Below are 13,723 nucleotides of genomic sequence, written 5' to 3' on the forward strand. Positions count from 1 at the left end.
TAATCACAGAGACAAAACAAGGACACAGGACGACAACCGAGATTTGAAAGGACCAGTTTATCAGAACACTCCGGAAGGCAGCCAGTTTCGGCGCCGTCGACGGCCTTGTTCGACAGTCTGGGGGGGAAGGGAACAGCCCTGCGCAGGCTGAGAAAGTCCTGGACAGTCCACAGTTCACGTCAGAGCTGGAGAAGCTGAGGGGAGGGGGGAAGACCAGGGAGCGAGGCATAAGAGTGTTGTTCTTCTGAGGAGGTATCTTATCACAGCAACCTTGAAGTGCAGCTGTATTTGGGGAAGCCAAATGAATAGCCAGATTAACAGACGCCTGAAAGATTCCACAGTTCTGAGAACAGAGTGGCTCCCAATGCATCTGAAATGTAGAATGTGGTCTTCACAGACGGTCATAGCGGGTTTCCAGGGCTGCAATCTTCCTAGAGATGTCATCCAATGCGCGGTTAACCCCCGCCGACTGCGCAGCCACTGCCTTCCCAATCGAATCAATCATATAGGGCAGCTTGGAACGACCAATCAAAGCTGCTTCCACTTTCTTGATTTTCCGGTAAACCAGCAAGTGCCCCGCTCCACACATCAGAAAGCCGGTCACCACCAAGCCGAATATGTACACATCTTCAACGTCCTCCACAGAAAGCATGTAAAGGCACATGACCTGCCATCTCCTCTACGAGTCCATCACGTAACCCATCACATGCGTCCCAGCAGGACAGGTCGGGTCCTCCGCTCCCGAAGATCTTGTAGAAAAAATAGTGTCAATTGCGTTCAGAGACCACTTTAACAGATCCATTTTTGTCGTTTCCAGAAGAGCAAAGCTGCAGCCTCACAGACAACACGCCACAAAAGCAGGAAAGATAAGGAGGGAGGGAGAAGAGAAAAGTGCGTCCGTCTCGGTCGAGTGCAAGCTGGCAAAAAAAAAAAAAAAATGTGACGTCCATTCCAGTCTCTATTTCCATGGTCTAAATGTCTCGATGGCAAACATGGGACCAGAGTAGGAGCCATCGCTGTGTCCTCCCTTTGCACAGGCCCTGCCGGTACTGGACATCGGAGTAAAACCAACATATGGACCAAATTCATGCCATATGTGTCAAAGCCTGCATTGGTGCTGTCACTCGCTCACTCTCATGCAATCACATATTCAATCATCCTCGCTTTCCCAGCGCTTACTGACCTCACAGCAAGAGATCACACATGCATGTGCGTGTGTAGAACAGGTGATGAAATGATCGCTCAGCTGACTATGTGTGTGTGTGTGTGTGTGTGTGTGTGTGTATGTGTTCATAACAGCTGAACGAGCCACTGTACATGTGCATGTGCCGCTGTCAGAGCTGGCTCTCTGTTGGGAGAGCCCAGACAGTAGAGAGCCCATGAGCTCTCCATGCATGTCAAACAGAGCTGGAGGAAAAGAGGAGGTGTTGAACATTCTGCCCATTCACTGTCACTGATCGCCTCCTGGTGTACAGTCTGGTGAAATATCCATCTTCTGCACTCGGTTAGTGTAACTACATAACCTAGACAACGAGCTAAACATCCGAATGGTTCCACCAATAAAAGGACATGTTGTTGGAGTCTTTACTTTTACTGAAGACCATTTCATTCTTTTTCGTGAAAAGATTATTATTTGCCAAGGCTCCCAAATGAAAAACTTTGCAGAGAAAGACGAGTCGCCATGTTTGCACCTCCTGTGCTGGCTTCCAAGTAGTTACAAGTCATTTAGCTGCTGCTTACGATCACTGGCCACTAGGGGCGCTGTTATAGACATATACATATACAACCAAAGGTGCAAATAATACAACCCCAATTCAGGTGAAGTTGGGACATTGTGTAAATGTAAATAAAAACAGAATTCAATGATTTGTAAATCCTCTTCAACCTATATTCAATTAAATACACCACAAAGACAAGATATTTAATTTTCAAACTGATGACCTTTATTGTTTTTGTGCAAATATTTGCTCATTTTGAAATGGATGCCTGCAACATGTTTCAAAAAAGCTGGGACAGTGGTATGTTTACCACTGTGTTGTTGTGAAAGTGTTGGAACACGGACCCACAACAGGGGGCGCAATGAACGGACAATGGAGAAAGTAAATAAGTTTTACTGTTGTGAAAATGCACAACCAATACAACAATTGACAATTTGGGTTTACACCGAATTCCACTGGTGTCGTGTGGGCAGGCTCGAAGGTAGGAGACGTCCGTCCAAGTCGAGCCGGAACCACCCAGATCTCCCCTGCCACCGAACCCTGGAAATACTGGAACCGCCAAGTCCCGAATTCCCAGGTGGCCACTGCCTCCGCTCGTCGGATCCGGTACTGCTGGCAAGAGAACAAACACACAGGTGTGGATGCGGCTGCACCCAGTACACAGAGAGGGAAGAAGCTGACTCCACCTCACGTCAATACTGCAGAAAGGTGAGTACTTCTCCAAGCAATTTAGCTCACAATAATCAGCTGTCCTGCAAAGGTTTAACAAATCTTTTAGCCAGTTAATCAGAATATTAATGCAGAGAACGTTACCTTTAACGTAAGGCGATATCTCGGCACTGAGGTGGAGACGCCGTCCTCCTGATATACCTCTGTGCTGAGTGGAACAGCTGAGTCTGGTGATGGGTGACAGCTGTCACCCAGGCTACTCCCATTAGGCGGCAGCGCCCTCTGGTGCCTGGAGCCCGCACTCCAGGCAGGGCGCCCTCTGGTGGTGGTGGGCCAGCAGTACCTCCTCTTCAGCGGCCCACACAACATGTGTTACATCACCTTTCCTTCTAACAACACTCAATAAGCATTTGGGAACTGAGGACACTAACTGTTGAAGCTTTGTAGGTGGAATTCTTTCCCATTCTTGCTTGATGTACGACTTCAGTTGTTCAACAGTCCAGGGTCTCCGCTGATTGGGTATAAAAGGAGCATCACCAAAAGGCTCAGCCATTCAAAAGCAAAGATGGGGCGAGGATCACCAGTTTGTGAACAACTGTGTGAAAAAATAGTCCAACAGTTTAAGAACAATGTTTCTCGATGAGTCCACATTTCAAATTGTTTTTGGAAATCATGGATGTTGTGTCCTCCAGACAAAAGAGGAAAAAGACCATCCAGATTGTTACCAGCACAAAGTTCAAAAGCCAGCATTTGTGATGGTATGTTGCAGGCATCCATTTCAAAATGAGCAAATATTTGCACAAAAACAATAAAGTTTATGAGTTTGAACATTATCTTGTCTTTGTGGTGTATTTAATTGAATATAGGTTGAAGAGGATTTGCAAATCATTGTATTCTGTTTTTATTTACATTTTACACAACGTCCCAACTTCAGTGGAATTTGGGTTGTATGTATATTACAGTGGTGAGATCCATTCAGGTGTGAGCCTCTAACACGTGCAATGATGCATTGATGTGCATGAGACAGATGGCACCTGCCTGTGGTGCCACAGATATGATGGGCACAACATTTCACATTATTTATATTGCCCATGGGAAGGAATGGAAATGTATCTGTATTGTAACGTCTATGATGGATATAAAAGTCTGTTCAGATCTGCGGCGGTGTGCGCTGTGCGACGCATTGATCTGCAGTGGCATATGATACTTATAGTTTGATTGCACAGTTTACATCAACTGCACATGATGAATTTGTGCCACATACATGCTATTACATATCAACATTTCCTTTGCCTTCCCTGGCCAGGGTCCAGTGGAAGCGGACATACATGGCACAAGCAGGACATCCTGGCAGGCTTTGCCATGACCAATCCATCTCAGACTTCAACTAACCGCAATCAGACAATTTCAAATGCTGTTATGATGGCGTCAGAATATGTAGATTGCGATCAGATGGCACACAATCTGCACACAGACCACTGTCAGATGCGTATTCCATCTCGATGGTGCCAAGAGTGTTTTGAACTGTGCAACACACTCGGGACAGCTGAGCGAATGGGATCAAATGGTTTCACATAATATCGAGTTGAGTGTTTCAGAAGCAAATATTTCATATTAAACGTTATTGACAACAAAGAAACCAAAAAGTATAAGTACACACGGCCTTTAATAGAACATCTACATCATCACTTTTACATCCAGGATTCTTCAGATGAGCCAGAAAGGTGATGGCACGGATACATTCCCAGGTCACTGAAAACTTCTCGAAGTAGTTCACCAAAATGTGAGTGTGACTGGTTCAACATTTCCACAAACACTGACATGTTATTTCAGATTAAAAATGACAACAGAATTTGTTGACAGAGAATCATTTTAATTAACAAAAACTTGTTAGATCACATGCATATCAAAGAACCATTTTCCATGGTAAACCAAACTGGGTCCTCTGTTGAGGGTTGGGGCTGGTTTAGAGACTGTGGGGTTCATTTGGATGTGTGGGGCTCAGCTGTGGCTGTTTAGCTGGATCCCATTCCTCACGCATACGATTGATCCACTCATTATAATTGGACACTTTTGTGTAGATGCCAAATTTGTCCTCCATACCACAACCTTCACCCCAGGACACGAGCCCAATTAGGAACCAGGTGTCTCGATAGAGGGTGACCATTGGCCCACCGCTGTCGCCTTCACAGGCGTCCATTTTTTTACCAAGGACCCCAGCACAAAGGACGTTGTCAGATATGTTGTGGGACATCTGTTGAGCGCAGATGCTGTGACTGACAAGAGGCACCTTGATGACGTTGAGTGCTGAGCTAAACCTGGTGCTGTCCATGTCGTCTTTGCCCCAACCTGAGACTACGGTGGTGGTACCATTGAGGTGAAGCACCCGCTCAGCCATCATGTGCCCTGGCAGGCAGATTGGAATGATGTAGTCAGATAGCGGCGCTGGCGAGTCCATACGCAGCAGAGCGATGTCATTGTCCACAGTCTTGCTATTGTAGTTTGGATGCTTGATGATCTTGTCTACTTTGCGGATTACCTCAGTGCCTTCGTCCCTAAAGCGCTCATAGTCACCTGAAGAGAAAAAAAAAAAAACTGAACTTTGTAACATGTTGTTCAAAAGATGAAGGTGCTGCGAGTGTATTAGAAGATTAATGTGGGTCATCAGTTCCTAAATATGTCCTTTCACAAGTACACTTCAGAAGTGGAAGTGGACCAGTTGTCTTCCAGCTTCCAAATCAAATCAAATCAAATTTATTATTATTATCATTTATATAGCACCAAATCACAACAAACAGTTGCCCCAAGGTGCTTTATATTGTAAGGCAAAAGCCATACAATAATTACAGAAAAACCCCAACGGTCAAAACGACCCCCTATGAGCAAGCACTTGGCGACAGTGGGAAGGAAAAACTCCCTTTTAACAGGAAGAAACCTCCAGCAGAACCAGGCTCAGGGAGGGGCAGTCTTCTGCTGGGACTGGTTGGGGCTGAGGGGAGAGAATCAGGAAAAAGACATGCTGTGGAAGAGAGCAGAGATCAATCACTAATGATTAAATGCAGAGTGGTGCATACAGAGCAAAAGAGAAAGAAACACTCAGTGCATCATGGGAACCCCCCAACAGTCTAAGTCTATAGCAGCATAACTAAGGGATGGTTCAGGGTCACCTGATCCAGCCCTAACTATAAGCTTTTTCAAAAAGGAAAGTTTTAAGCTTAATCTTAAAAGTAGAGAGGGTGTCTGTCTCCCTGATCCGAATTGGGAGCTGGTTCCACAGGAGAGGAGCCTGAAAGCTGAAGGCTCTGCCTCCCATTCTACTCTTACAAACCCTAGGAACTACAAGTAAGCCTGCAGTCTGAGAGCAAAGCGCTCTATTGGGGTGATATGGTACTATGAGGTCCCCAAGATAAGATGGGACCTGATTATTCAAAACCTTATAAGTAAGAAGAAGAATTTTAAATTCTATCCTGGGTGTACCCCGCCTCATGCTCTATGACTGCTGGGATAGGCTCCAGCCCCCCGCGACCCTTAATTGGACTAAGCGGTAGAAGATGGATGGATGGATGGATTAACAGGGAGCCAGTGAAGAGAGGCCAATATGGGTGAAATATGCTCTCTCCTTCTAGTCCCTGTCAGTACTCTAGCTGCAGCATTTTGAATTAACTGAAGGTGTTTCAGGGAACTTTTAGGACAACCTGATAATAATGAATTACAATAGTCCAGCCTAGAAGAAATAAATGCATGAATTAGCTTTTCAGCATCACTCTGAGACAAGACCTTTCTAATTTTAGAGATATTGTGCAAATGCAAAAAAGCAGTCCAACATATTTGCTTAATATGCGCATTGAAGGACATATCCTGATCAAAAATGACTCCAAGATTTCTCACAGTATTACTGGAGGTCAGGGTAATACCATCCAGAGTAAGGATCTGGTTAGACACCATGTTTCTAAGATTTGTGGGGCCAAGTACAATAACTTCAGTTTTATCTGAATTTAAAAGCAGGAAATTAGTCATCCATGTCTTTATGTCTGAAAGACTTTCCTGCAGTTTAACTAATTGGTGTGTGTCCTCTGGCTTCATGGATAGATAAAGCTGGGTATCATCTGCGTAACAATGAAAATTTAAGCAATGCTTTCTAATAATACTGCCTAAGGGAAGCATGTATAAAGTGAATAAAATTGGTCCTAGAACAGAACCTTGTGGAACTCCATAATTAACCTTAGTCTGTGAAGAAGACTCCCCATTTACATGAACAAATTGTAATCTAGTAGATAAATATGATTCAAACCACTGCAGCACAGTGCCTTTAATACCTATGGCATGCTCTAATCTCTGTAATAAAATTTTATGGTCAACAGTATCAAAAGCTGCACTGAGGTCTAACAGGACAAGCACAGAGATGAGTCCACTGTCTGAGGCCATAAGAAGATCATTTGTAACCTTCACTAATGCTGTTTCTGTACTATGATGAATTCTGAAACCTGACTGTTCAAATAGACCATTCCTCTGCAGATGATCAGTTAGCTGTTTTACAACTACCCTTTCAAGAATTTTTGAGAGAAAAGGAAGGTTGGAGATTGGCCTATAATTAGCTAAGATAGCTGGCCAGAAGACCAGAAGACATTCTATTTGAGCATCAGCTGCCTGACAGCTGTCTGCTTCAACGTTAGTTAGTATCAGCAGGTCTTTCTCAGGAGTGTGCGTTGGTGATGCCCGACACTGCTTCCCCTTGGATGGCAACCACCCAAGCAGACAACCAGTTCAGCCGCACCTCTCTAAACCACCTATCTGCTGCAGCCAGGAGAAATGTGGGTCCTTGACCTTCTCCAGCCTCTGGGGTCCTCAACACTGAGGCACCTGCATGCCAGATCACATCCAGAGAAACAGGGGCGGTCCTGGAGGCGGGCCGACCGGGTAGCCGCCTGGGGCGCATCGAGGGGGGGGTGGCACAAGCGTGCGGAAAAAAAAAACGGTAAAAAAAACAAAAACAAAACAAAAAACAAACAAAAAAAACCTGTCCAAAAATAAATAAATAAATAAAACCGTGGTGGGGGGGGGTTGTCCTGACGGGGGAGTTCGTGGTTACGTTACGGCAGAGCGCCCCCCCCCCCATCTCACCTCTCGCGTTAGGTGAGCAACACTGCACAGTGCAGAGTTTGTGCAGGGGGAGGGGGGAATCATTCAATGTTTGGACGAGGAGGTGGTCGAAACGGAGTAAGACATAATCATGGATAGGAAACGATCAAAGCCATCAGGTGCCCAATTTCGAAAGAAAAAGAAAGAAGAAAAGGAGAAATGAGCAAAGGGAAAAGGTATATATTGATTTACGTATTCCCGCAGCTTCACAGTGCTTAATAGCGAAAGTAAAAACTGCAGTGAAACAAGACGAGTCATTGGATAAATGCTGGGCTTTGTCCCGCCCATCGGACGCTCAGCGTGTCTGGGGATCTATGGGGCAGTGGGCTGGCCTCGGCCGGCCCGGACGCTCAGCTTCTGCATGATGATTGGATGATCTGTCTGAGGCTGAATCCCTTTTTGATTGACAGCGAAATGAGCGAATCAGTGATCTTTTGGTGTAAACATCTTGTGGGAGCATTTTTTAATTTTCATTCTATTCTGAGTTGAACCGGAGACTTTCCTAATCCTGTTAGCTGCATTTTCTTTGTTAAAAACGACTAGCGACAATCGAGTTTCTATTTCTGGTGGGTTTTTTGTAGCTGCTTGTGTTTGGAGACTGACTTCTATCACTATCAATGCTTATCTGAGTGCAGAATATTTTTTGCCACATTTTTCTCAAAATCCACAAAGAGGATGTCTTTCTGAGTCTGCAGCTGCTCAAGGTTGCCCAGAAATGCTCCTACTTGATGGAATTTCACATCACGGATAGTGAGCACTGTGGCAAACAATTATGATGCCCTCCTGCAAACTTTTGTACATAGACTGTTTTCCTCTTACTTCTTTTGCACTTCTTGTTATTTATGACAAATTATTGTGGTTTGCCATTTTTGCTTGTTGCTTCCTGTTACTTATGATACACAATAGTGTTTGTTATTTCTTCTTATGTGTACAGTAATGGGTATAGAATTTACCTGTCGTTAGTTCATTTATTTATGATACATGATTGCGCTTTACCATTTTTGCCACTTTAATGTATAGGGGTTTTTTTGTACATTTTTTTGTCACTTCATGGTATTCTGTAATATACAGATTAACTTCTTTTGTTATTTATATGGTGCAACTTTAATGGAGGTTTAAGTCTTGTTCATTATGGTGAATGGTACTCTATGATAATGCAAAGTGCACTCTGTTGGTAAAACTGAATGATGTGCAATATTTTGACCATCGGGTGGTGCTGTAGTGCAGTTGTACTTTCTTAAATACGTGTATTGTACATAGTTGTAATGTGAAGTCACTGAGTCTTTTGGTTTTTTTTATGTGCAAAAACTTTATTGAAGCAATTATTGGTTTATCTTTGTGTTTGTTATTGCAGTAGACATTAAAACCGGAAATTTGTTCTTGAAAATAGCTGTTGTGAGTTAATTTGTGGGATTGTGGGTGTTCTGGACGAAGTTAGTGTTTTCATGGGTGGTGGGGCAGAGGTGGTGGCCACGTTAGTGTGCGCGGGGGGGGGGGGGGGGGGGGGCACACGCAGGGGGTTTTGCCCGGGGAGTAAATCACTCTAGGACAGCCACTGCAGAGAAACACACCACATGGACAAACTGTCAAAGCTGACATTTCTTCACAATACAAATGATCCTCCTCATCTGGGAGCAGGCACCGTCTGCTCCCAGATGAGGAGGATCATTTGTATCATTTGTACTACCAATAACCAGCAAAAATCTATTTAAGCATAAAATTCAAAAGAAAAAATAATATAGCACCTTCAACTGCACCACAGACTAAACAGTTAAATGTGGTCTATTAAACATTAGGTCTCTCTCTTCTAAGTCCCTGTTGGTAAATGATATAATAATTGATCAAACATATTGATTTATTCTGCCTTACAGAAACCTGGTTACAGCAGGATGAATATGTTAGTTTAAATGAGTCAACACCCCCGAGTCACACTAACTGTCAGAATGCTCGTAGCACGGGGCCGGGGCGGAGGATTAGCAGCAATCTTCCATTCCAGCTATTAATTAATCAAAAACCCAGACAGAGCTTTAATTCATTGAAAGCTTGACTCTTAGTCTTGTCCATCCAAATTGGAAGTCCCAAAAAACCAGTTTTATTTGTTATTATCTATCGTCCACCTGGTCGTTACTGTGAGTTTCTCTGTGAATTTTCAGACCTTTTGTCTGACTTAGTGCTTAGCTCAGATAAGATAATTATAGTGGGGCGATTTTAACATCCACACAGATGCTGAGAATGAACAGCCTCAACACTGCATTTAATCTATTATTAGACTCTATTGGCTTTGCTCAAAAAGTAAATGAGTCCACCCACCACTTTAATCATACTTAGATCTTGTTCTGACTTATGGTATGGAAATAGAAGACTTAACAGTATTCCCTGAAAACTCCCTTCTGTCTGATCATTTCTTAATAACATTTACATTTACTCTAATGGACTACCCAGCAGTGGGGAATAAGTTTCATTACACTAGAAGTCTTTCAGAAAGCACCTGTAACTAGGTTTAAGGATATGATTCCTTCTTTATGTTCTCTAATGCCATATAAACAACACAGTGCAGAGTAGCTACCTAAACTCTGTAAGTGAGATAGAGTATCTCGTCAATAGTTTTACATCCTCATTGAAGACAATTTTGTATGCTGTAGCTCCTCTAAAAAAGAGAGCTTAAATCAGAAGTGCCTGACTCCGTGGTATAACTCACAAACTCAGATAACCCAGTAAGTTGGAGAGGAAATGGCGTCTCACTAATTTAGAAGATCTTCACTTAGCCTGGAAAAAGAGTCTGTTGCTCTATAAAAAGCCCTCCGTAAAGCTAGACATCTTTCTACTCATCACTAATTGAAGAAAATAAGAACAACCCCAGGTTCTTTTCAGCACTGTAGCCAGGCTGACAAGAGTCAGAGCTCTATTGAGCTGAGTATTCCATTAACTTTAACTAGTAATGACTTCATGACTTCTTTGCTAACAAAATTTTAACTATTAGAGAAAAAAATTACTCATAACCATCCCAAAGACGTATCGTTATCTTTGGCTGCTTTCAGTGATGCCGGTATTTGGTTAGACTCTTTCTCTCAGATTGTTCTGTCTGAGTTATTTCATTAGTTACTTCATCCAAACCATCAACATGTTTATTAGACCCCATTCCTACCAGGCTGCTCAAGGAAGCCCTACCATTATTTAATGCTTCGATCTTAAATATGATCAATCTATCTTTGTTAGTTGGCTATGTACCACAGGCTTTTAAGGTGGCAGTAATTAACCATTACTTAAAAAGCCATCACTTGACCCAGCTATCTTAGCTAAGATAGGCCAATCTCCAACCTTCCTTTTCTCTCAAAAATTCTTGAAAGGGTAGTTGTAAAACAGCTAACTGATCATCTGCAGAGGATGGTCTATTTGAAGAGTTCAGTCAGGTTTTAGAATTCATCATAGTACAGAAACAGCATTAGTGAAGGTTACAATGATCTTCTTATGGGCCTCAGACAGTGGACTCATCTCTGTGCTTGTCCTGTTAGACCTCAGTGCTGCTTTTGATACTGTTGACCATAAAATTTATTACAGAGATTAGAGCATGCCATAGGTATTAAAGGCACTGCGCTGCGGTGGTTTGAATCATATTTGTCTAATAGATTACAATTTGTTCATGTAAATGGGGAATCTTCTTCACAGACTAAAGTTAATTATGGAGTTCCACAAGGTTCTGTGCTAGGACCAATTTTAATTCACTTATACCTGCTTCCCTTAGGCAGTATTATTAGACGGTATTGCTTAAATTTTCATTGTTACGCAGGATGATACCAGCTTATCTATCCATGAAGCCAGAGGACACACACCAATTAGCTAAAACTGCAGGATTGTCCTTACAGACATAAAGACATGGATGACCTCTAATTTCCTGCTTTAACTCAGATAAACTGAAGTTATTGTACTTGGCCCCCAAATCTTAGAAACATGGTGCTATAACCAGATCCTTCTCTGGATGGCATTGCCCTGACCTCTAGTATACTGTGAGAATCTTGGAGTCATTTTTGATCAGGATATGTCATTCAAAGCGCATATTAAAAAAAATATGTAGGACTGCTTTTTTGCATTTACGCATATTCTAAAATCAGAAAGGGTCTGTCTCAGAGTGATGCTGAAAAACTAATTCATGCATTTATTTCCTCTAGGCTGGACATTGTAATTCATTATTATCAGTTGTCCTAAAAGTTCCCTAAAAAAGCCTTCAGTTAATTCAAATGCTGGCAGCTAGAGTAACTGACGGGGACTAGAAGGGAGAGAGCATATCTCACCCATATTGGCCTCTCTTCATTGTCTTCCTGTTAATTCTAGAATAGAATTAAAATTCTTCTTCTTACTTATAAGGTTTTGAATAACAGGTCCCATCTTATCTTAGGGACCTCCGTAGTACCATATCACCCCAAGAGAGCGCTTCGCTCTCAGACTGCAGGCTTACTTGTAGTTCCTGCTGGGGGGTTTCCCATGATGCACTGTTTCTTTCTCTTTTTGCTCTGTATGCACCACTCTGCATTTAATCATTAGTGATCGTCTCTGCTCCCCTGCCACAGCATGTCCTTTTTCCTGGTTCTCTCCCTCAGGCCCCAACCAGTCCCAGCAGAAGACGGCCCCTCCCTGAGCTTGGTTCTGCTGGAGGTTTCTTCCTGTTAAAAGGGAGGTTTTCCTTCCCACTGTAGCCAAGTGCTTGCTCACAGGGGGATCGTTTTTGACCGTTGGGGTTTTACATAAGTATTGTATGGCCTTGCCTTGCAATATAAAGCGCCTTTGGGGCAACTGTTTGTTGTGATTTGGCGCTATATAAAAAAAAAAAATTGATTGATTGATCTGAGTTTCTCTAAGTAACCATTCGTTTGACCAAAAAGTCATTGCCAGGCTGTCTCTCTCTGTGCTCAGATTCAGCTCTTTAAACATAGACAATCTTTCTACTAATTGGTGTGCTGTGGAAATGTGTCATCTGTCCCATCGAGGCAAAACACAGGAGGACAGAGAAGGACGTATGTTAACCCCCAAAACATGAATTGGCTGCAAATAATGAATTTTTACCGTTAATTGCAAAATGTAAATATGGAAAAAATGTCTCCAGAAACGTGAGAGCTGGTCTCACAAAATGTGAATATCATTTGTTTTTGTTTTTTGTTTTGTTTTTTTTCAGGTTAGTAGTTTATGGATTCAGTTTATGATGAATCAGTTATTGCATAAATCTTTATGTGCAAACCCTATCACCACACAATGATTTTTGTTTTGTTTTGTTTTTGTTGTGTTGTTGTTTTTATGGGGGAGGGGGTGGAGTTCACTAATAGAGTCCCTTTATTCGAGAGTAGCAACATGACGGTCTTCTCGCCAATATCGGGGCCCAAATATTGTTCCCTGTTAAGTTGTCTGCATGTGAATTCAGGTATTTTATTTAGTTATCTGCTCAAAATGCTGGGTTGCTGTGCATTTGGATGCACAAATAGACACAACAAGGGGTTCAAGATGTACAGATTCCCTTCAGATCCAAACAGATGAAAAATTTGGGAAAATAAAGTCAGCTGTGTGGGATGGAAGCCAACATCATCGTCAAAGTTTTGTAAGGTAAATTTATTGTTCAGTCCCATGTACAGTCAAACTCACCTAAACTGTCATTGTATAAACCAGATGTTTTCCATGTAATAAACACCATATATAACAGATTTTTTTATAATGGATTTTTCACTCACATCAGATAAAATGTCCCATCCAATCACAATGTATTTCCATTAAAACCAGGGTTGGAGAAATATTTTTAGAGAAATATTTTTGGTCCAAAGTAGTGGCTCCAGGTATTTGGAAGCTCAGAGCCTCTGACGGCAAGCCTCAGTGTAGCATTAATCATCACACATTGTGCATGTATTGAATCAATATTGTATTTGTAAATCTACAGCATGTCAATCAATCAACTTTTTTCTTATATAGCGCCAAATCACAACAAACATTGCCCCAAGGCGCTCCATATTGCAAGGCAAGGCCATACAATAATTATGAAAAAACCCCAACGGTCAAAACGACCCCTATGAGCAAGCACTTGGCAACAGTGGGAAGGAAAAACTCCCTTTTAACAGGAAGAAACCTCCAGCAGAACCAGGCTCAGGGAGGAGCAGTCTTCTGCTGAGACTGGTTGGGGCTGAGGGAAAAAAACAGGAAAAAGACATGCCGTGAAGGGG

General features: G+C 42.6%; 1 protein-coding gene across 1 annotated transcript in view; it reads right to left on the minus strand.

Annotated features, from left to right (window-relative positions):
- Positions 1–4,239: 4,239 nt before the first annotated feature.
- The window catches only part of proca (protein C (inactivator of coagulation factors Va and VIIIa), a), a 54,931-nt gene continuing 45,447 nt past the window's right edge, over positions 4,240–13,723 (minus strand). Inside the window, 1 exon segment of the mRNA XM_034184076.1 lies at positions 4,240–4,961. Within this exon segment, the coding sequence (XP_034039967.1) occupies positions 4,354–4,961 (608 nt within the window). The 3' untranslated portion in view covers positions 4,240–4,353.

The sequence above is a fragment of the Thalassophryne amazonica genome, chromosome 12, assembly GCF_902500255.1.
Source record: "Thalassophryne amazonica chromosome 12, fThaAma1.1, whole genome shotgun sequence".
NCBI lineage: Eukaryota > Metazoa > Chordata > Actinopteri > Batrachoidiformes > Batrachoididae > Thalassophryne > Thalassophryne amazonica.